Here is a 23,731-nt window from a genome sequence, read left to right on the forward strand (position 1 = left end):
TGGGGGCAACTTATACCATAGATGGTTGGTCCTCTGGGTTAGCCACAGTGTGTGTTATCTGGTCATCAGATTCAGAGACCTTCTCCTCCCATGGAGGGTGCTGGGTAGTGTTAATTGCTGCCTGATAGGCGTAAGACAGAACCCAACACAGTGCTGTAAGCTGTCATTCTCTGGCATTGTCAGGGTCAGGGCATATGACTTGCAAGCATTCCGTCAGGTTTTTAGGATTTCGCACTTGTTCAGGAGTGAAGTTCAAAACTATCCGAGGAGACAACCGTGACAGATACCTGCCCATATCCTCCCTCACACCTTGCCACCCGCCACCACACTGTCTCGGGGCAAATTCCTTGGTGAGATTTCTAATTGATTAACCTTAGAGAGAAGAGGAAACACATTATGCAGACTTAGCAATAAGAGTATATTGATTACACATGGCTACTCAAAGTACTCAAAAAATGTTATAATTAGCCCCCTGGGAAAGAAGAAGGAGGTACAATTCCTGATATTATTCATAAACTGACTTCCAGATGAGGAAAGGAAGGCAGTGTAATTCTGAATATTCTCTAAAAGAGACCAAAATTATAACAACGCAGGGTCTAAATGCCAGATTAAACTCAAGGCCAGTGCTTTACAGCACAACAAACTAAAAAAAAAAAAAAAAGAACACAGATTTTAGCATGCTCTCCGATGGGATATAGAGGAGAAGGGAGAACATGGCACAGATTACATGAGATATGGTCAAACAGGAAAATATTAACAGGAAACAGAACATGGTGTCTAGCAAGTAAGTGTTAGTCGTAAGCGTTTTAATTAATTCTACTGTTATCTCAACCCCTGAGCCCCACGTTGGGCAAAGGGCAAAAACAAACAAGCAAAGGGTGTGTGGAAGTGCAAAGGAAATAAATTACTCTCTACTTCCCACCAACGAGCAATGCTTGACCACGTCCTTGAAGCAGGGCCTCAACGCACGTAGCCGGTGTTCAGGAGGACAGACATTTTCGTAACGAGAACCCACCCCTCTCCTTTTCTTCCTTTTTCCACCTTTTATTGCTGGGTGTGACATCATATGGTATGGAATATCCCTTTGGTTGGTTTAGGTCAGCTGCCCTGGTGATGTTTCTTTCTCACATTTTTGCCCACCCCCGAGGAGGGTTAGAGAGAGCTCTGATGCTGTGCCAGCACTGCTCAGCAGCAGACACAACACTGGTGTGATACCACTGCTGTTCTAGCTACAAGTGCAGAGCACAGCACTGTATGGGCTGCTGCAGGGAAAGGGCACCATCATCAGCGTTGAAGACAGAGGTGAAGAAGGCATTAAATGCCTCTGCTTTATATACATCCCTATATACATCCCTATTTGTGGGGTGACTGATGTGGTTTAACCCGGCAGGCAGCTAAGCACCACACAGCCATTTGTTCACCCCCCTGCTACGAGTGGGATGGGGGAGAAAATCGGGAAACAAAGTAAAAGCTGGTGGGTTCAGATATAGTCAATTTATTAGGACAGAAAAGAAAGAGAAATAATAACAATAATGACGATAATATTAATAATAATATGTTCAAAGCAAGTGATGTACAATGCAATTGCTCACCACCCACTGACTGACACCCAAACAGCGGTGTCGTGCCCTCCCCCCCGCCCCCCCCCCCGCCACCTTAATTGTTCAATGACATCATATGGTATGGAATACCCCTGCCAGTTTGGGTCAGCTGTCCTGGTTCTGTCCCCTCACAGCTCCTGATGCACCCTCAGCCTGCCCACTGGCAGGACAGAGTGAGAAGCTGAAAAGTCCTTGGCTTAGTGTAAGCACTGCTCTGCAACAACTAAAACATCAGCGTGTTATCACTATTATTCTCATCCTAAATGCTAAAACATAGCACCCTACCAGCTACAAGGAGGAAAACATTGGTCCGTTACTTGATGAGGATGGTCCTGGTTTCCTAGCCGAAACCAGGACCATCCTCATCAAGTAACGGACCAATGTTTTCTCTGGTCCTCCTTTTGCTTTTAATATAATTTAGAAAAGCCCTTTTTATTGTCCCCCACAGTACTGGCCAACTTCAACTAAAATTGACCTTTCACCACCCAAATTTTCTCTCTAAGATGGTGAACAGCATCTCTATACTCCTCCCATGTCACCCAACCTCGCTTCTGGTGACCACACACTTTCTTTTTCATAGAATCATAGAATCATTAAGGTTGGAAAAGACCTTCAAGATCGTGGTCCAACCATCCCCCTACCACCAATATCATCCACTAAACCATGTCCCTAAGCACCACGTCCAACCTTTCCTTGAACACCCCCAGGGACGGTGAGTCCACCGCTTCCCTGGGCAACCTGTTCCAATGCTTGACTACTCTTTCTGAGAAGAATTTTCTCCTCGTTTCCAACCTAAACCTCCCCTGGAGCACCTTGAGGCCATTTCCCCTAGTCCTATTGCTGGTTGTCTGCGAGAAGAGGCTGACCCCCAGCTCCCCACAACTTCCTTTCAGGTAAGCCTGGTCAGTCAAGCCGGTCTTCTGCCCCGCCTGCTTGACTTCTGATATTTTGGAATTGCCTGATCCTGTGCTTTTAGGAGGCAGTGCTTAAAGACTGACCAGCACTGATGGACGCCGACACCTTCAAAAGCAGTTTCCCAGGGGACCTTGCTAACTATTTCCCTTAGTAGCCTGAAGTCTGCTCTCCCCATATCCAGGGCTGAAGTTTTGGTGGCAGTTTTCCTCCTGCCACCAAAAACTTTAAACTCAACCGCTTCATGGTCACTATGACCGAGACAGCCTCCAATTGCCACATCCCCCACAAGACCCTCTCTGTTCTCCAGCAACAGATCTAGGAGGGCACCTTTCCTAGTTGGCTCCCTTAGCACCTGCACCAAGAAGTTATCAACGAGGTGCTTTAAGAATCTCCTGAACCTTCTTATGTCTGCCAAGTTGAAGTCCCTCATAAGGACAAGGGCAGTTGATCTTGAGGTATCTCTTAGTTCCTCAAAGAATAATTCATCGGTGTTGTCATCCTGGCCAGGTGGTCTGTAATAGACTCCCATGACAACATCCCCTTTATTTGTTTGCCCCTTAGTCCTTACCCAGAGGCTCTCAACTTTGCCATTGCCAACTGCAAGCTCCACACGGTCCAGCCCCGCCTTTACGTACAGCACCACCCCACCGCCTCCAGTGTTATTGGCCTCCCTCCCTTCTCTGAGTGTCAGCGGGGGAGTTTCGGGCTGTTTGGCCATGGGCTGTGGGTCCCCTGCAGACTGTGCTAGGATCCAGCTGTCTAACTCCTCCACAGCCTCCCTGATGCTACGCAGCCTTCTCACTGCCTCCTGCAGCTCAGCCACCTGGTGCAGGAGGTCCTCCATGTGGGCACACCTTTTGCAGGCATGTCTGCCACCTGTCCCTGCCCCTGGGGAAAGATCTAGGCATTTCCAGCAGTCAGAAATCTGCACTGTAGCCTCAGTAGCTGTGTCTGGGTGGAGGCATCAGCCACCACTGGGGTAGATGATGCACACCGCACCACCAGAGCCACAGCCTTTGCCCTGAGACAAGTATGCCCACCATTCTGCCTTGAGGATCAGGTAAGGTGCATGTCCTTGGCCTGTGGAGATCTGGGTGAGAGGTGTACTTGGCATCTCCTGCTCAGCCAGTGGAACACCCCTACCTCACAGGGCACCCTCCGGTCAGTCACCCTCTTCACAAACTGACACGCCACGCCCTGTTTGCCCGATCTGTTCACCATGCTCCTAGCCACCCTCGCTCCCTAGGGGCTGCTTATGGGGGAGTGGACGCAGTTACTGCTGGCCCCGCCCACGCTTTGACGGCCGCTCTCGCGTGAGCTCCCAGCCCTCGGCAGGTCTCTGCGCTCCCCCCGGGGCTTCCCCGTCTCAGGAAAAAACCCTTTACGCCGCCACCCCCCACTCCGCTGCGGAATGCGCTCGCTCGGAGCCGATCGCCTCTCGGCAAGTAATTACTGGTGGCGGTTAGACTGCGTTTAAATCTGCCGCCGTTATTGCTGGCCATGCCCACTCCTCGTCAGCTTCTGACGATCCTTTTCTCTTGTTGTGAGGTTTTTATGGGGTCGTGCTGCCATCCAGGGGGCCCTGGACAGGCTGGAGAAATGGGCTGACAGGAACCTCATGCAGTTCGACAAGAAGTGCCAAGTCCTGCATCTGGAAGGAACGACCCCATGCACCAGTACATGTTGGGGGCCACCCAGCTGGAAAGCAACTACCTTTCAGGTAGCTGTAGAGAGCAATTAGGTCTCCCCTGAGCCTCCTCTTCCCCAGACTAAACGACCCCAGTTCCCTGAGCCGCTCCTCATAGGACATGTGTTGCAGACCCTTCACCAGATAAGGTCCTTTTTCCACCTAAGCTTCCTTCTGCCCCACCTGCTTGACTTCCAACATTTTGGAAAAGTGACCAGCACTGATGGAGCTCGATGTCTTCAAAAGCCATTTCCCAGGGGACCTTACTAACTAGTTCCCTGAGCGCTGTGAAGTCTGCTCTCCCCATATCCAGGGCTGAAGTTTTGGTGCAGTTTTCCTCCTATGACTAAAGATTTTCAACTCTACCTCTTCATGCTTACTATGGCTAAAACAGCCACCAATCACCACTTCACCCACGAGACCCTCCCTGTTTACAAGCAGCAAGTCTAGGAGGGCTCCTTTCCTAGTCAGCTCTTCAGTACCAGTACCAAGAAGTTATCATCAACGTGTTTTAGGAATCTCCTGGACCTGCTGGTATCAAGTGTTATTCCCAGTTGATATTTAGCAGATTGAAGTCCCCCATAAGTACAAGGACAGCTGATTTAGAAGTATTTCTCAGTTCCTTAAAGAATAATTCATCAGTGTCATCATCCTGTCCAGGTGGTCTGTAATATACTCCCACAGCAACATCCACTTCATTTGCTTGTCCCTTAATCCTTACCCAGAGGCTCTCATCCTCATCATCGCCAGTTGTAAGCTCTGTATAGTCCCGCCCCTGCATTACATACAGTGCCACCCCCTTGCCTCATCTGTTCTGCCTATCCTTTCTGAAGAGCCTATAACCGTCCACCGTAACATACCAGTCACAGGACTCTTTTCACCAGCTTTCTCTTATGCCAATGATGTCATAGCTCTGGGACTGAGCCAAGGCTTCTAGCTCCTCTTGCTTGTTCCTCATGCTGTGTGCATTGGTGTAGAGACATTTCAAATGTGCTTCAGCATACCCAGCACCTTGTGGAGCAGACTAAAGGATCTCGCTAGCATGCAGTCCCTCAAATTTTGGCGTGCCATCCCATAGCTTATCACCAGCGAGCCTGTTTTTATCCATTATACCCTTCAACTCTAGCGTAAAGCTCTTTCGATCAGCCCTGATAACTCTTGAGTAAAAATCCTTTTCCCTCTTTGAGAAAGGTGCATCCCATCACATGCCAGCAGGTCTGGTGTCGTGTAGACCATCCCATGATAAAAAAACAACAACAAACAAACAATCTGCCTGTGCCACCAGCCTTGGAGACAGGTTTTGATAAGGTGAGTCTGCATGTTTCTTCCAGTATCGTTCCCTGCAACTGGAAGGATAGAAGAAAACACTACCTGTGCTCCTGATCCCTTAACCGATCATCCCAAGGCCCTGAAGTCTCTTTTGATGGCCCTTGGACTTCTTGTCGCAACTTCATTGCTGCCTACATGAAAAAACAATAATGGATAATAATCCGAGGGCTGTACCACCAGGCTCGGAAGTTTTCTTGTAACACTTTTAACACGGGCTCCAGGGAGGCAGCAAACTTCTATAGGAGGTGAGTTTGGTTGGCATATTGGGCCGTCTGTTCCCCTCTGAAGGCTGTCACCAATGACAATAACCCAGCTTTTCTTTCTTAATGGAGGCCCTGAGCAACCTATTCTGGGTGACCCTGATTTGAGCAGAGGGGTTGGAGTAGATGATCTCAAGAGGTCCCTTCCAACCTAAACAATTCTGTGATTTTGTGCAAAAATGAGGAATTCTCTAATTGTTTGTATGTATAAGTCATCTTCAGTCTTCTTTCTGAAGACACCAGTCACAGGACACTGTAACTGTAATAAGCCTCATTTCTGCTCTCTCCATATCAAGGGTCGAATTTTTGCTGCAAGTTTTTCTCTTGTCACTATAGGCTTTAAATTTAACTACTTCATGGTCACTGTGGCTAAGATAGCCACCAATCAACACTTCACCCACAAGACCCTCTCTGTTTACAAGCAAGAGATCTAGGAGGGCACCTTTCCTATTTGTTTCTCTTAGTACCTGTACCCTGATTTGAACAGAGAGGTTGGAGTAGATGATCTCGAGAGGTCCCTTCCAACCTTAACAATTCTTTGATTCCATGCAAAATTGAGGAATTCTGCAATTACTTGTATGTATAAGTCATCCTCAGTCTTCTTTTTGATACACTAAAAGTGTATCTTATACAGTACTCTAAATACTTTATAAGGCATTTTATTTGGGGTTCTTTTTTTGACCATTTCTGTGCTCTATCCAGATTTTGAATACTCCTTAAAAATGTCAGTGTCACGCCATCATGCACATTTCTGGTGTGTGCCTAAGTATTTTAATAGGAGTAAAATCACTTTCCAGTTTCTGTTTCCTGTTTATAACTCCAATGATTACATTAACACTTCCTGATAAAGCAAGCTTACTTGAGTCACTTTTTCATTATGTCCATTAAAGTGCTTTTCAAGGTCTCCTTTTCAGGTTGCAGCCCTTCATTCTATCACCTGGTAGCGATTTAACTTTGCATTTGAAGATAAGGAACTTATAGTGCAACTCAATAAACCAGAGGAAGAATAGCTTTGAAGGATGGATAGTCATTTACAAGCTGATGGGAGGACTTTTTGATTTTTCTGAGTTGTTCCTGAAGTCACATAAATAAGTGAGAAAAGTTTCTGTATATTTACCTTATTAAATAATATATTTTGAGTGTAAGTAAGGTAAGAGGAAAGTAAATGTTTCAGTGGACAAAAGTAAGTGTTTCAGGGACAAAAATGAACAGAAATTTCTGGTATTGCATATTTTACCCATTGTGCTCTTATAGTACACTTTATTTGATGTATAGTAGTTTTTTCTGAAAGCTGACAATATTGGAGGTACTATAATTTACTTTTATTGTGATTTTTATAGAAATTAGTCTTCTAGTTCTTCATAACTGTGATGAGTTGATATGAAATGTCTCCAGCGTTCAGTTTAATGCATTGATTTTTACAAGTCTTTGTGTGAAGGCATGCTTAATTAAGAAGTAAATGTTTATATGGGCAGCTTCTAGAATTATGTTTGTACATATAGGCAGCTTAAAGTGTGTTGTCTTAATATGGTATAAGGTTTTGAGTCTCCTTTCAAAATTTGACAACAGTTGCACCTAATGTATACGAGTGTAGTTAGAAAAGAATCAGGTTTGTGAATGCACTTTTTTTCTGAAAGTTATTTAAATCAAAGCAGTAAGTAGTTCTGTATGTACCTTGTTTACAACTATATAAATGTATTTGCTGTTACAAAGCAGAATGTAAATTGTTAAAAAAAATCTTGAAGTCCAAAGTTTATAGTATTCTCTCTTCTTGATGTGCTGCAAGTTCTAAGCAGACCTTAGATTAGACAAAGCAATAATATATAATGTGAAATTTCTAATTGTCCTGGTTTCAGTTAGAACAGAATTAATTTTCTTCCTAGTAGCTGGTGGAATGCTGTGTTTTGGCTTAGGATGAGAAGAGTGCTGATAACACCCCGATGTTTTAATTGTTGCAGAGCAGTGCTTATACCAAGCCAAGGACATCTCAGCCTTTCGCTCTGTCCTGCCAACAGGCAGGCTGGGGGTGCAGTAAGAGCTGGGAGGGGACAGACCCAGGACAGGTGACCCAAACTAGCCAAAGGGGTATTCCATACCATCTGAAGTCATGCTAAACAATATATAGGGGTGGCTAGCCGGGGGGAGGGTCCGGACTGCTCGGGGTTAGGCTGGGCATCGGTCAGCGGGTGGTGAGCAATTGCATTGTGCATCACTTGTTTGTACATATTATTATTACTTTCCTATTATCGTCATTGTATTATTATTATTATTGTTATTATTATTTTGTTATTATTATTTTCCTGTCTTATTAAACTGTCTTTATCTCAACTCACGGGCTTCACTTTCCATTTCTCTCCCCCATCCCAGAGAGGGAGGGGGGAGGGTGAGCGAACGGCTGCGTGGTGTTTAGCTGCCGGCCGGGTTAAACCACAACAGTCTTTTTGGCGCCCAACGTGGGGCTCGAACCCACGACCCTGGTTGAGATAACGGCAGATCTGACCAGAGTGTGTTAAACTAAAATTGGTGTAAATATTAGACCTGCTTAATAGTCACTTGTCATAATGCTGATTGCTTTAATCTCAACTCTGCTGCGCCTGTTTTCCAAATTGAGTATTATAGTACATTATTTTCCGTATTTGCTCTCTGTCATGTTGTTTATCCTCTCCGGGCCCTGGTTTCAGATCATTATGGTACTGAGTGTTGTAGCAATGGCTTATGAGACGATGAGATATCTGGTCATGACTCTAACTTGGTATTTGTACTCAGTAACATCTTCGATTCTATACTTTGGAAACTGTATCTTGGAAACTATTAGCAATTATACCTATTGTTTTTCTCCATTAGGGAGTCAATCTGTGGAGGGGAAAGGAGAAGATATTTTTTCTTACTTGATTACTCTCCCTTTCTCCTTCACCACCCCTGTATCCTCCTGGATCACTATGCCTTCCTCCTTCACCACCCTCTTACCCTCCGAGCTTGTTACAATAGCTCTCCAAGATATTGAATATCCTTGGGATACTCAGACCAGCATAGTCTTGTTGTTCTGCCTCCTGAATGCACTTCAGGTTCTGCTTAAAGTTAAACAACTACTTAGGAAGCTCATCCGGAGATCTGCCCGGAGGCAGTATAGTTGTGGGTGGCAGGGAGTATGGGAGGATATGGGCAGGCATCTAGAGCAGTTGGCACCCCCAGTGTTTTGGAAATTCACCCCTGAACAAGTGCAAAATCCTCAAAAACTGGCAGAATGCTTGAGAAAAAGGTGTCATGATTCTGGCAGTTCCAAAGTAACACAAATCATTGTAACATGCTGGGGCCTGGCTCATGCCTATCGAGCTGCCATTGATACTGCTATCAACTTAGTGACAGACCCTGTGGCCACTCCAAGCCCTGTGACAGATCCAACGGCCACTATTTTAGGCCAGAAAACATTTTAAGAAAATAAATGAAGTATATCCATGTACTCATGTAATAAATAGTACAGGAAACAATCTTTAGCTAATCCCTAGGTTGGTTTGGGGTAAATATTCTTCTTTTAAATCTTAATAAGGATAAGTGACAAAAAGCAAAAAAGTTTGTGATGAACTTCTAATCTTACATTTTAATTTTATTCAGAGACCACGATGCAGACATCAGAGACTGGGTCAGACACAGGTTCAACTGTGACTTTACAGACATCTGTGGCTGGCCAGGCAGCAGTACCAACACAGGTAGTACAGCAGGTACCAGTTCAGCAACAGGTAGGTGCCTGTTAATTTGGGGAAAATAAACAATCACAGCAAGACAGAATGATGCATTTCAATAAGTGTAGCGAAGAACTGATTTTGTACAAGGCTGCTAAAGAAACTCTTTTCCCCTGTTTTTATCAATTTTATTTTTCTGCAACTAAAATAGCTACATAAAAAGACATGCAGTTTTCAGGGTTTATTTCTTGAACTAGAATATTTGCAAACCACCAGAAATATATATGCACAATTCTAAAAGTGGATTACTATGAAATCTGTGTAATAGCTCATATAAATTTATATTAATTCAAGTTACTGAATATTCATATTGTGGTGGGTTAACCTTGGATGGCCACCAGGTATCCACCAAGCCACTCTCTCACTCCCCCTCCTCAGCAAGACAGGGGAAGAAAATTAGATGGAAAAGCTCATTGGTCAAGATAAAGACAGGGAGGTCACTCAACAATTACTGTCATGGTCAAAACAGATTCAACTTGGGGAAGATTAATTTATTGCCCATTAATAACAGAGTAGGATAGTGAGAAATTAAAAGCAAAACAAAGCAAAACAAATATATATAAAAACACCATCCTTCCACCCCGCACTTCTTCCCAGGCTCAACTTCACTCCCGATTCATCTACTTCCTCCCACCCAGAGTGGAGCAGGAGGGATGGGGAATGGGAGTTGCAGTCAATTCATAATGCTTTGTGTCTGCCGCTCCTTCCTCCTCACTCTCTTCCCTTACTCCAGCGAGGGGTTTCTCCCATGGGATGCAGTCCTTCGCAAACTGATCCAACATGGGTCCTTCCCAAGGGCTGCACTTCTTCAAGAACTGCTCCAGCATGGGTCTGTTCCACGGGCCACAGTCCTTCAGGAATGGATGGCTCCAGTGTGGGTTCCCAAGGGGCTTCAGTTACTGCCAGAAAACCTGCTCCTGTATGGGATCCTCTCCATGGGCTGCAGCTTCCTTCAGTCCAGATCTACCTGCTTTGGTCTGGGGTCCTCCATGGGCTGCAGGGGGACAACTTGCTCCACCATGGTCCTTTTCACAGGCTGCAGGGGACTCTGCTCTGGCACCTGGAGCACCTCCTCCTTCACTGACCTTGGTGTCTGCAGAGTTGTTTCTCTCACTTTTTTCTTATTCCTCTCCCTCAACTATGCCATTGCAGAGGTGCAACCAGCTTTGCTCATTGGCTCAGCTTTGGCCAGCAGTGAGTCCCTTTTGGAGCTGGCAGGAACTGGCTCTATCCAAGATGGGGACAAACAGGCTTCTGAAGCAGCCAGCTCAGCACACACTTCTTTGACATGATTAGTCACTTATAGAGCCCCTCCACTGTTAGAGGGAGTGGTGCATAGAGAAACTGAGGAGAAAAAAAGGTGGAAAAACAGGAAACAAATGTGAAAAACTATGACTTTTGTCTAAGAATTTTCCTGTAGTATGTGCAATTTAGCTTTCACTGTTTTAGGTTCTTTGGGTGATATCTGATGTTTTTTTTAACATAAATTAGTTTCACAGTTTCAAAATCAACAAAATTTAAATTGGGAATAACTTCTTAAATCATGTAAGTCTCTGTGCTAATGCATCACTGATGCTGTCCTGGTTTCAGCTGGTATAGAAGTGTATGTTTCAGCTGGTATGGTTTCAGCTTGATATGGAGAGAGCAGAAATGAGGCTTATTACAGTTACAGTGTCCTGTGACTGGTGTCTTCAGAAAGAAGACTGAAGATGACTTATACATACAAACAATTAGAGAATTCCTCATTTTTGCACAAAATCACAGAATTGTTTAGGTTGGAAGGGACCTCTTGAGATCATCTACTCCAACCCCTCTGCTCAAATCAGGGTCACCCAGAATAGGTTGCTCAGGGCCTCCATTAAGAAAGAAAAGCTGGGTTATTGTCATTGGTGACAGCCTTCAGAGGGGAACAGACGGCCCAATATGCCAACCAAACTCACCTCCTATAGAAGTTTGCTGCCTCCCTGGAGCCCGTGTTAAAAGTGTTACAAGAAAACTTCCGAGCCTGGTGGTACAGCCCTCGGATTATTATCCATTATTGTTTTTTCATGTAGGCAGCAATGAAGTTGCGACAAGAAGTCCAAGGGCCATCAAAAGAGACTTCAGGGCCTTGGGATGATCGGTTAAGGGATCAGGAGCACAGGTAGTGTTTTCTTCTATCCTTCCAGTTGCAGGGAACGATACTGGAAGAAACATGCAGACTCACCTTATCAAAACCTGTCTCCAAGGCTGGTGGCACAGGCAGATTGTTTGTTTGTTGTTGTTTTTTTATCATGGGATGGTCTACACGACACCAGACCTGCTGGCATGTGATGGGATGCACCTTTCTCAAAGAGGGAAAAGGATTTTTACTCAAGAGTTATCAGGGCTGATCGAAAGAGCTTTACGCTAGAGTTGAAGGGTATAATGGATAAAAACAGGCTCGCTGGTGATAAGCTATGGGATGGCACGCCAAAATTTGAGGGACTGCATGCTAGCGAGATCCTTTAGTCTGCTCCACAAGGTGCTGGGTATGCTGAAGCACATTTGAAATGTCTCTACACCAATGCACACAGCATGAGGAACAAGCAAGAGGAGCTAGAAGCCTTGGCTCAGTCCCAGAGCTATGACATCATTGGCATAAGAGAAAGCTGGTGAAAAGAGTCCTGTGACTGGTATGTTACGGTGGACGGTTATAGGCTCTTCAGAAAGGATAGGCAGAACAGATGAGGCAAGGGGGTGGCACTGTATGTAATGCAGGGGCGGGACTATACAGAGCTTACAACTGGCGATGATGAGGATGAGAGCCTCTGGGTAAGGATTAAGGGACAAGCAAATGAAGTGGATGTTGCTGTGGGAGTATATTACAGACCACCTGGACAGGATGACGACACTGATGAATTATTCTTTAAGGAACTGAGAAATACTTCTAAATCAGCTGTCTTTGTACTTATTGTTATAAATTACACCACACAATTTTCTGGTCTATTGAAATTATTTTATTAATCAAGTAAGCAGACACAAGCAAAACAGCGCTGGGCGGCTGGGGAGTCTCCGCTCCACCACGGCACGCAACTTCCCCTTTCCAGTGTTGCTGTTTTATAGCATTGAAGTTCTGGCTTGTCGAGACTTGTCGAGACCTGTCGAGACCTGTCGACTTGTCGAGACTTGTCAATTTGTCGACTTGTCAAGACCTGTCGACTTGTCGAGACCTGTCCTGAGACTGCGCAGTCTGTTGTTGGGGGTCGTTATTCTTCCTCCGGTGATCATGCATTGTGCTTGTGTTCAGGTGGGGGCAAAACAGGATACCTTGCGGTGGGTGGGTGGTATCTTACAAAATCTTTGTTTTAACAAGGATGTTCACCCAAGCCCCCTTCCCCATTTGTCTCCATGTTACAATGCTGTGAGTTGTGAAACGTTATCTCCTCAGTAGATTCTTTATATTCTCAAGGACAATGAACAAACCCCTACTAATTTATCACAATCCCTCCTTTTTCTTTTTCTAACATATTTTGTTCATTGAATTTTTGCAATATCTGCTTGCTGAGCATCAAAGTTTCTGCATCGTCCTCCTCCTGCTCAAGAGATTCATACTTAGCACGCACAAGCATAAGATGAGCAGCTTCTAATCGACTTTTCACAATTGCGATTACTTGATTGAATATACATGGTCCAAAAGTCAGTGTTAATATAAGTAACAACAAGGGGGCCCTGCTATGGTTGATAGCAGGGTAGTAAGCCAAGGTGAGTAATTAAACCAGGATTCATACCAATTCTGACGAGCCTCATTTTCCCTTTTGCGTTTTTCTAATCCTTCCCGCAATTTAGTCATTGTATCTCTTACCACCCCAGTATGATCTTTACCAGATGGTATTCAGCCACTGTGTGATGGGTATACATATACTCTTCAGTGTGGTATAGAATCCTTGGTATAATGACCACCTGTACACAAAAATCATGAGATGTGTTAAACAATTTTAAAGATAGGTAAGGAGTGACTCCCAACAATGAACATACCCACCTAGTGTTATTTGCAGGAATTAACCATTTGTGTGTTTGGTACATTTTTTTTTCAGTGGCATGGCACAGATCATTTTTATCTCTTGGAACTGTGCCGATACATCTACCTTTTCCCGTAACTTGGGTCAAAGTTATCCCGATTTCCTGACCCCAACTGCACTTGGAAGAATTTGAATATGGGGGCTTAACACTTACACATAGCCAGCACCCTTCAGTTATCTCCTCGAGTACAACCCCTTTCTTTTTTCACAATGCTTGGAAGCAGTGTGGGAAAGGAGAACTCTGTCAACTTATTAGAAAACACTGTAGTAGGTTGGGCAGTCCCAGGTATCTTTACAGTCTGGACAACCAAACCTTCCCCTATTAACTCTTTATTAGGCCCGACTACCTTGGAAGTCTCAGGTTTTTCCTTCTTTATTAGTATGAGTCCTCCCCTATCTGTTCCGTGTTCGTAAAATCTGACATGTTTCCTAGTACCCAGCTAGTATCGTCCAAGTTTGTTATATTTATATATAGAACCTCGCATATTTCTTTATTTCCGTGGAAGGTTCCTGTATACCCTATACCATGCCCTCGCCACCTGTAACAAGGATCCAATTGTCGGTTACAACCTTGCAGCCCATATCCCACTTGTAAGAATTTATCCCGACCAGCCCTGAGTGTCCAGTCTGTAGCAATGGTTTCACACCCCCGGTATGCACAATAATACACGTTCAGGCATTTACAGTACCCCTTTCCCGGGTTAGAACTTGGGCAGAAATAAAATCCCATATATTCCCAGCATCGGGGCCTTGAGATCAGCTGACATAGTGTAGAAGTAAAGCTTGGCCCCCCCTTGATGTTATCTGGGTTGCAATAACCTGTTGATCTTCGAATCGACTTAAAGTCCATTTAAAAGGTTGGTGGGGGTGGTGTTGAGTCGCTATGCAGGATGAAATCACTGCGAGAACCCCCAAATACCAATAGGAATGGCTGAGGCCCATTTATTTCCCCACTTATTCACTCCTCTGCCTCACTCGTCAGTTGGGTTGCAGCCAACTACGAGGTTTTAGTTCTTCTCGGCAGCAGTAGTGTTCTTCAGGGGAAAGCCTCTACCTTAACCCATGGTACCTATCAAGTTCGTCGCAATGTGAGCTCCAGGTCTTTGTTTCCTGGAGCAATCTCCCACTTCTCGTCACAGATGGGTCCTTTAACACGGCTGGCATGTGTCCATCCTTTCTCCGCAGTTCAAATAGCTGTTTCTGTAGTAAGCAAAACAACATAGGGGCCTTCCCCATCGTGGTGTTAAAAAAAAAGTCTCTTTCCAAGTCTTAATTAGAATTGAGGGTGATCAAGTGGCAATTCCAAGTCATAGGGCATACCATATAGCATTTCAAAAGGAGAAATTCCTACATCAGTTCTGGGCTGCGTCCATATGTTTAACAGTGCAAGGGGTAAGCATTTTACCCAAGAAGCCTTAATTTCCAGCATAAGTTTTATTAGTTGTTTCTTAATTTCACCATTCATTCGCTCTACCTTTCCAGAAGAGGAGGGGCGCCAGGGGCTGTGAAAATCCCACTCAATCTCTAAGGCCTGCTTTAATCCTTGCAGTAAAGCTTTACACCCATTCAGTCACGTGGTCAATTAGGACAAACAAGTAACTCAGTAAAGTCTACCTGTATACTTTGGAAAGGTCAAAGCCCTGGCTCCCGTCCCCCTCTAGATAGGTTACAGAAGACCTTTTTATTTACCCTTTGACATATGGTACATCCTCTGCATATGTGCTTCCCTAAAGTATATATTCCTACACAGACATGTTTTCTTAGAACAACATCACACATTGCTTGCACCTCCCAATGACTCTTCTGATGTAAAACAGTTAATATTTGCCTCATTATCACTTTATTCAGCATTTCTCTTCCATCAGGGAGTATCAATTTTCCTTAAAATGATCCACATATCTGTAACATTAATACCTCCTTGGGAGGTTGTAATTGCTCCAAAATCTTTTTTTTTTTTAGAATTTACCCAAATAGATAGGTGGCCCTATAAACCCCTGAGGTAAAATTGTCCACCTATATTGTTGCTTCCGCCCCCATTTCAGGGTCTTTCCAGTCAGAGGTGAATATACATGTATGTTTGCTCTCAGGGCCAGAGAGCACTCCATTAATAACACTGTTATTCCAGTCTAACAATTTACTATTTGAATGCCCAATTTAATCATCAAATCCCTTTCCAACAAGTTAGTTTCCGCCTTGGATACATACAATAATTGCCCAGTGATCATTTTATCCCCTGGTCTCAGCTTAGTATTCCCCAAAAGTGGCACTGTTATCCCAGTCCCTTCTACCCCTATCGCATTTAGGGTTTCATTAGTTAATTTAATCCCTGATACTTTACAAGTCAGTACTGACTTAGCTGTTCCCCAGTGTATTGGGTTTGATGGCAAGGTTCGGGGGGTGTGAGGGGTGTGGGAGTGGGAAACTGCAGTGGCAGCCCCCGTGAGAAAAACCCAGAAACCTCCCCGTGGTAGAGAAGGGACAATTTCATCTGGCCCCAAAGGGGCCCACTGCTGCCCAGAGCCAAGCCATGAGCAACACAGTCCGTGCCTCTGTGAGAGCACATCCACGAAAACAAACAAACAAAGAAATAAACAAAAACTTGCTGCTCAACAGCAGTTGGGAGAGCGAGAAACCCCCCCGCAGACACCAAAGTCAGTGCAGAAGGAGGGGGAGGAGGCGCTCCAGGCGCTGGAGCCGAAGCCCCCCTGCGGCCGCTGGAGAGGCCCCTGGTGGAGCAGGCTGTTCCCCCCTCCCCGATGCTTGGGAAACTGAACAAACACCACAGCAAATATGCAAATATACCAAAACTTCTAGACTGTTACTTAGATAATGCCTACATCACCTTTCCCTGCTCATTCAATTTCAAACAGCTCTGTTAAATATTACATGCCACACCTTTAACACCTTCAGCAACCCTTTTAACACTTCCTTTATCTTTCTCCAGCCCGTACTTTTCTAATACCAGCACCAAAGGCTCAGTCAGAGTCCAACTTAATTCCATACCTTTTCCCTCCAAGATACTGAAACAACATATCAATCAATATACCATATTTCATCCCATTTTCCTCCTTTCCACAAAAACAACATTGACTGTAATATGGTGTTATAATTAATAGTTCCATTTAGGGGCCACTCCGCTCCATCCTCTAGTTTATAAAGTGGCCACCATTGATTACAATATTTGATAAGAGTTCTTTACTTTCTGTACCCTCTCACCCCACTATATCCCTCCAATGTGTTAGTATACATCCTAGAGGGCTTTTCCTCGGGATTTCTTTGCTTTGAACTTTTCCTATTGTAATCTACAGTGGTTAATATTCCACCGTTTTCCTAGAAGCTCTTTACTAGTCAATCCCAATCCCTCCAAAATCCACAATATACAGATACACAAGTAAAATCAGACCACTGTAAATTAACTGCCTGTTGACAATTACACTGAGAACATTTAAACCTGATGAGCCGATAATATGCCTGGGCAAATTTTGTTCCCTTAGACATACACCTCAATGGCAGTTCTTATATTTACATATTTACATATTAACATATGTATAAAAGAATACTTTAACAAAAATGCCCGGGCTTTTATATATACAATATACAATGTACAGTTATTATTCCAGTTAGAATTATTCCTCAGCAGCTGCAAACATTATGCCAGTTGCCATTAAAGCTCACTTAACCTCCTCCTGTCCTTTTCTTAAAATCTCGGACATCCCCAGAGTTAATGGGGATGGCCACATATTCCATTCCTGGCTGGGGTCCCCCCATCTCTATTTCCTGTAGGGGATATAATCCCTCCCTTAAAGCAGATTTATGATTTCTTGCCCTGCTTCTGGTTACCGGCCCCTGTGTTTCATGATCCGATTCCAATTCTCCTGGATTAGCTAATTCAGGGAGTCCATTAAGGACGGGAGCCGTTGGTGTGGGCGGTGGAATATAGGGCGGGGGTGGTGTCGGGACTTCCAAGTCCTTTCTCTTTTTATCCCGCCCTCCTTTTTCTTTTAGAGGATATAGATGTGTCCTCGTATCTGAATTTATCCAGAGGTGCGCATACTCACTTTCTTCCAGACTAAAGGGTTCCTTTGAGTTTACATAAATATTTAGGCCTGACAAACCCAATCTTCAAAAGACCCAAATACAGGACAGTAAAGGTGGTCTCCTCGAATCTGTTTACCACCCCAAACTTCAACACAATAATGTATCATTTTTACTTTATTCCTTCCCCACCTAAAAGGGGAATCCTCCCAATTTTTAATCATTAATCCCGGGGTAACCTAACATCAGACGTTACCCCACCCATGGGACCAGAAGGCTTACTCTTCTTCTGTCCCATCTTCCAGAACACCTTCACACACACACGCATGGATCGCTACCCCCTTTTCGTGGCCCAGTCCCTCGCGGGATGTGGGAACCGCACTACGGAGGGGTCCGCACTCGCTTCGTCCGCAATTGGACGTCTCGTTTGTTGTGTTCCGGGATACCCAACCCCAACCGAACGGATCACCGGCCTATACTTACCCACCCTGTGGGTCTTCGTTCGGGCTTCATGCACAAAGGTTGCCTGGGGTTTACCGGTTTTATTTGCTTGTGTCTAATTTTGGGTTCGTCGGTGAAGGATTTGAATGAAAGTAGTCCTAGCGAAGGCCGCTGAAATCAGCGGGGCGCCCCCTCTGAAGGTCTTTCAATCAGATTGCCTTCGTCCGAGTCACGGCACCAAATTGTTATAAATTACACCACACAATTTTCTGGTCTATTGAAATTATTTTATTAATCAAGTAAGCAGACACAAGCAAAACAGCGCTGGGCGGCTGGGGAGTCTCCGCTCCACCACGGCACGCAACTTCCCCTTTCCAGTGTTGCTGTTTTATAGCATTGAAGTTCCGGCTTGTCGAGACTTGTCGAGACCTGTCGAGACCTGTCGACTTGTTGAGACTTGTCAATTTGTCGACTTGTCAAGACCTGTCGACTTGTCGAGACCTGTCCTGAGACTGCGCAGTCTGTTGTTGGGGGTCGTTATTCTTCCTCCGGTGATCATGCATTGTGCTTGTGTTCAGGTGGGGGCAAAACAGGATACTTTGCGGTGGGTGGGTGGTATCTTACAAAATCTTTGTTTTAACAAGGATGTTCACCCAAGCCCCCTTCCCCATTTGTCTCCATGTTACAATGCCGTGAGTTGTGAAACCTTATCTCCTCAGTAGATTCTTTATATTCTCAAGGAGAATGAACAAACCCCTACTAATTTATCACACTTATGGGGGACTTCAATCTGCTAAATATCAACTGGGAATAACACTTGATACCAGCAGGTCCAGGAGATTCCTAAAACACGTTGATGATAACTTCTTGGTACTGGTACTGAAGAGCTGACTAGGAAAGGAGCCCTCCTAGACTTGCTGCTTGTAAACAGGGAGGGTCTCGTGGGTGAAGTGGTGATTGGTGGCTGTTTTAGCCATAGTAAGCATGAAGAGTGATTCAAAGATCGAAGCCGAAATTCCTTTAAGTGGTATATTCTTTATTGCAGCGCTGGATGCACGGGGGATCTCTCCACCTATCGTGCATACCTAAAGCGGAAAGCAGTCTTGAATTTATACAATCTATCAATATTCTACAAGCACCTATACATATGCATTACCTATCCCCGCCTTCCCTCGCTTCTTATGCTAATTAGCCTTTTGGCACCTTGCGCCTGCGTAGAGCCTTCCAAGAATTGTGGGCAGGGGTCTTTGGGACGTGGGCAGGGGTCTTTGGGAGGAAGACCCCGAGTCTTCCTCACAGTGTACTTTTCACCTTTGGTCAGGAATCTGCTGAATTGGCAGGTTTCTTAATTGCAAGAGCTGGTTGTTGCTAATTCTTCCGTTTGTTGTATCTTTATAATGAATTCCAATGTCCAGTTTCGAGATTTATAGTCCTTACATTTGTTTCTCTGTCCGTCTGCTGCTTCCTTATCATGAGTTCCAGTGTCTTGTTTCGAGATATACAGTCCATGTCTGGGGATTGTCCTTGCCTCCCCAATGCCTCCCCAATACCTCCTTAATCAATCCCCCCTTTTCTTTTCCCATGCAAATTCTTTTGCATCAGATACTTTCATTATTTACAGTAACACAACAAAGCAGGCATCTAAACAACATGCACACAAATATTCCTAATACTACTAATGCGATTAGAGCAATGAACACTTGTTTCAACCATTGAAAATTGGGCAACCAGGAGGTTAACTTATTCCCTATTTCACTAAAACTCCACGAAAGATCATCTTTACTGATATCATGTAGGACCCTTGTCTGCTTCCATATTTCTTCCAGGTCGGTAGAGATCCTTCCACTCTGATCTACATACACACAACAACTTGTGTTTATTACTGTACAGACTCCCCCTTGAGCGGCCAGTAACAAGTCTAGGGCCATCCGATTTTGTAATACTACCTGTGATAAACTAGATATCTCTTCTTGTTGAGCCTTTATAGCATCCAGAGTTTTGTTTTCTAACTTCTCTATAATTGCAGAAATATTAACTATCGCCTTTTCCAATTCACTCACTCCTAACCATGGGATAAACCATCAAACAAAACTATGAAAAGGGGTGTGTCTCTCTATCAATGGATTGTTAATTTTTTGTCTGATTCTCCACATATGATTTCTCAAGTAACCTCGAGGCACTACATCATGTACTGTCATATTGGGGACTACCGCTCCAAGAGTGCAAGTTCCCTTCCAATTCTCAGGCAAGACCTTACGGGCTGTATCATTGCATAGCCAATACCACCCTTTTCCTTCTGGAACCGTCCAGCTGGTTGAATTTGCCCAGCCGCTAGTCGTACTAATATCAATTGTTCAATTACAAGATGTCTGATTTCCCACATAAGTAGTATCCGTATTTATACAATGCTGTTTTCCTATACCCTTAGGCGGGTTACACCTTTGTACACATACATAATAGGATTCTAACGGCATGAAGCTACTCACTTCTAGTTCCAAAACTTCTTAATATTTTCGACCCCAAGATGTGTTTTCCCACAAATTAGTCCAAGATAAATTTGCAGGCAAGGGAATCCCGATTAACGATACACCCTTATTCCCATGCTGTGGCAGATGGGTGCATACCCAACAGTTCGTCTTATTAGTTACTTGAGAAATTGTTTGTATTAAGGTCAGGTGTAAGTTCTCATCCCAAGTTGCCCACCCCGAATCCGAGAACTGCACCCCTGCAATCATTAGGATCTGGAAAACCGTAATTTTGTTGGTCCAATTGGAGTGGTGGTCTATATCCTCGCCGGGACCTTCTTCACCCTTGAATTGTGGATCCAAGCTGCTTGCTTCTTAATCTTAATGGCGGTATGTGTTGTCAGTAATATTTGGTATGGTTCCGTCCACTTTCCTTCCATTTTTCCTGTAGGGGTTGTCCTGAAAAAGTCTTTATATATATATATAATCCCCGAGCTTAAAGGGGTGGATTGATTGATCCAACCCTGTAGCCCTGGTCCCTAAAACAAATGTATGTACTTTATTTAATTGTTTCTGAAGTTCAGTTATATAAGCATATAAATATTCTGATCCTAACTGCATTAGGTCCTCTCCACTAAATAGAAATTGCTACGGCCTTCCATATAAGATTTTGAAGGGACTCAAATTCCCTTTTATTCTAGGTTTGACTCTAATTCCAAGTAATGCTAAAGGGAGGGATTGAGTCCATGACAAATTAGCTTCTTATCCAATTTTAGCTATTTATTGTTCAATTAAATGGTTCATTTTTCTACCTGTCCACTTGCCTGTGGTCTATAAGGAGTATGCAGTTGCCAATCTATCTTTAGAATCTTACTTATCTGTTCTACCACTTGTGCACAAAATGTGAAAACTCTATCAGAAGACATTGCTACTAGAATCCCAAAGCATCTGAAAACGTGTCAGTCAGAACCAGTAAATAATGATACCCCCCTTTTCTAGGGAGTTCTGAAAAATCAATTTGCCACTGTTGCCCCGAATAATTTCCTTTACCGATTATTCCAAATTTTATTCTATTCTTGGTATTGGGGTTATTGTGTAAGCAAATGCTACATTGTTGAGTTACTTGTTTTATCATATCATCCCACTAATGTCTGACTCAGGCTCTTATGCAGTGTGCCAGCTCCCCAATGCGTTTTATTGTGTTCTGTAAGAACTATGGGCCATGTCAAACTAGAGGGTATTACTATGTGGTTATCTTTTAAATATACTCATCCATCTGGTTTCATTTTACCTTTCAAATCTTCAATTAATTTTAAGTCTTCTTTTGTATAATTTGGATATAGTTTGGATTTTACCGTCTGGTATCAAAGACAATGCCTTCACCTCAGTTATTTCAGCTGCCTGCTTAGCCTCTGCCAATCGATTTCCAATTTCAAAATCGGTGTTCCCCTTTTGGTGTCCCTGACAATGCATGATAGCTACCTTTTCTGGTTGTTTTACAGCCTCTAACAATTTTAAAATTTCTTCAGCATACTTTGTGTTTTCACTGAGCGGTCAGCAATCCATGTTCTTTCCAAATTGCTCCATGAGCATGTACCACGCCGAATGTATATTTAGAATCTGTCCAAATATTTACCCTTTTTCCCGCTGCCAGTTCCAATGCTCTCGTGAGAGCAACTATCTCTGCCTTTTGAGCTGATGTTCCAGGGGGTAAAGGCTTAGACTCGATTACCTGCTGAGTAGTTGTTATAGCATATCCAGCTTTACGTTGTCTTTGCATAACAAAACTGCTCCCATCCGTGAACCAAGTTTCTTCCGCATCTTCCATGGGCTCCTCCTTAAGGTCTGGTCGGCTGGAATACACAGTCTCTAGAGTTTCTAAACAATCGTGAATCACAGGCTGTGCCGGAGCATCACTAAGAAAAGAGGCTAGATTCACAATATTAGTTATCACAATTTCCAAGTTGTCCTGTTCTACCAATATTGCTTGATATTTCAAAATCATCAATTCTTGTTTAAGTTGTTTAAAGACTTTTTGTGCTTCTCCAGTCCAGACTAACTTTGACTGGTTAATCTTTATCAATTCACATAGAGGCTTTACCAATAGTCCATAATTATAAATCCAAAGGCGACACCAACCTGTCATTCTTAAAAAGGTTTGTAGCTCCTTTACCATTTGAGGTTCTGGAGTCTGGCAAATGACTTCCTTATGTTCAGTTCCTAGTTCTCGTTGTCCTTCCGAAATTTCAAATCCCAGATAGGTCACACTTTGTTGAGCCAGCTGGACTTTCTGTCAAGAGATTTGATATCCATTTAAACCCAGAAAATTAAGACGACTTATAGTCCATTGAATACAACTCCCTTTAGTCTCGGTAGCTATTAAGAGATCATCTACGTATTGTAACAAAGCACCTTCAGTGTCCGGAGGCATCCATGTTTCGAGTTTCCTTGCTAATTGGTTTCCAAAAATAGTGGGGCTATTCTTGAATCCTTGAGGTAGTAATGTCCACGTAAGCTGCGTCTTTCTGCCTGAATCGGGATTTTCCCATTCAAAGGCGAATAGGTTTTGGCTTTCTGTGGCTAAGCCTAGGCAGAAGAAGGCATCTTTTAAATCCAGTACAGTAAACCAGACTTGACTATTCTTTAATTTAGTCAGCAAAGTATAAGGGTTTGCCACTACTGGATGTATATCCTCAGTGATTTTATTTATGGCCCTCAAATCCTGAACTAGCCTATAGCTTTTTCATCTGCCTTTTTAATTGGCAATATGGGTGCATTGTATTCTGATTCGCATTCAATCAATAATCTATACTGTAAAAATTTATTAATTATCTCTTTAATTCCTTTCCTATCTTCTATCCTCAAAGGATATTACTTAACCTTAATGGGTTTCTCTCCTGGCTTTAATTTAATAATTATTAAGGTCACATTTTTACCTCTTTCAGGGGTTTCAGTAGCCCAAACTCCTGGACATACTTGATCTGTGATCTCTAAAGGTATTTCACTTTTAGGGTCAGTTTGTATTAGTGCCAAGCTTAACACATTTGTTAGTTGTTCTTCTCCTATACTTAATTCCATTTTCCCTTTTTCAAAAACAATTTCTGCTCCTACTTGTTCTAATAAATCTCTACCTAAGAGTGCCCATGAGGAGCTAGGCATATATAAAAATCTGTGTATGCCCCATTTTTTCCGTAACTTGTACTTCAAAGGTTCACAAA

The 23,731-nt window shown here is 43.7% G+C and overlaps 1 protein-coding gene and 3 long non-coding RNA genes across 5 annotated transcripts in view; 1 reads left to right on the plus strand and 3 right to left on the minus strand.

Moving 5' to 3' along the window:
- The window catches only part of LOC311426277 (transcription factor RFX3-like), a 201,563-nt gene that overhangs the window by 46,186 nt on the left and 131,646 nt on the right, over positions 1–23,731 (plus strand). The window contains exon 2 of one of the 2 annotated variants that reach the window (XM_084502539.1): positions 9,405–9,529. The exons of the other annotated variant lie outside the window; for it this stretch is intronic. Within the exon in view, the coding sequence (XP_084358665.1) occupies positions 9,413–9,529 (117 nt within the window). The 5' untranslated portion in view covers positions 9,405–9,412. The remainder of the gene's footprint in view (positions 1–9,404; positions 9,530–23,731) is intronic. 2 annotated transcript variants of the gene reach the window in all.
- Positions 12,488–12,774, minus strand: LOC311426426. Its single transcript, XR_014686743.1, has 2 exons — positions 12,706–12,774; positions 12,488–12,661 (listed from the first exon to the last, which is right to left on the minus strand). It is a non-coding gene; the product is annotated as an uncharacterized lncRNA (long non-coding RNA).
- LOC311426428 overlaps positions 13,003–23,731 on the minus strand; it is a 271,970-nt gene continuing 261,241 nt past the window's right edge. The window contains exon 2 of the long non-coding RNA XR_014686745.1: positions 13,003–13,771. This is a non-coding gene — a long non-coding RNA (uncharacterized lncRNA). The remainder of the gene's footprint in view (positions 13,772–23,731) is intronic.
- On the minus strand, positions 18,314–18,588 carry LOC311426432. Its single transcript, XR_014686749.1, has 2 exons — positions 18,532–18,588; positions 18,314–18,487 (listed from the first exon to the last, which is right to left on the minus strand). It is a non-coding gene; the product is annotated as an uncharacterized lncRNA (long non-coding RNA).

This window comes from Aythya ferina, assembly GCF_964211825.1.
Source record: "Aythya ferina genome assembly, chromosome: W".
NCBI lineage: Eukaryota > Metazoa > Chordata > Aves > Anseriformes > Anatidae > Aythya > Aythya ferina.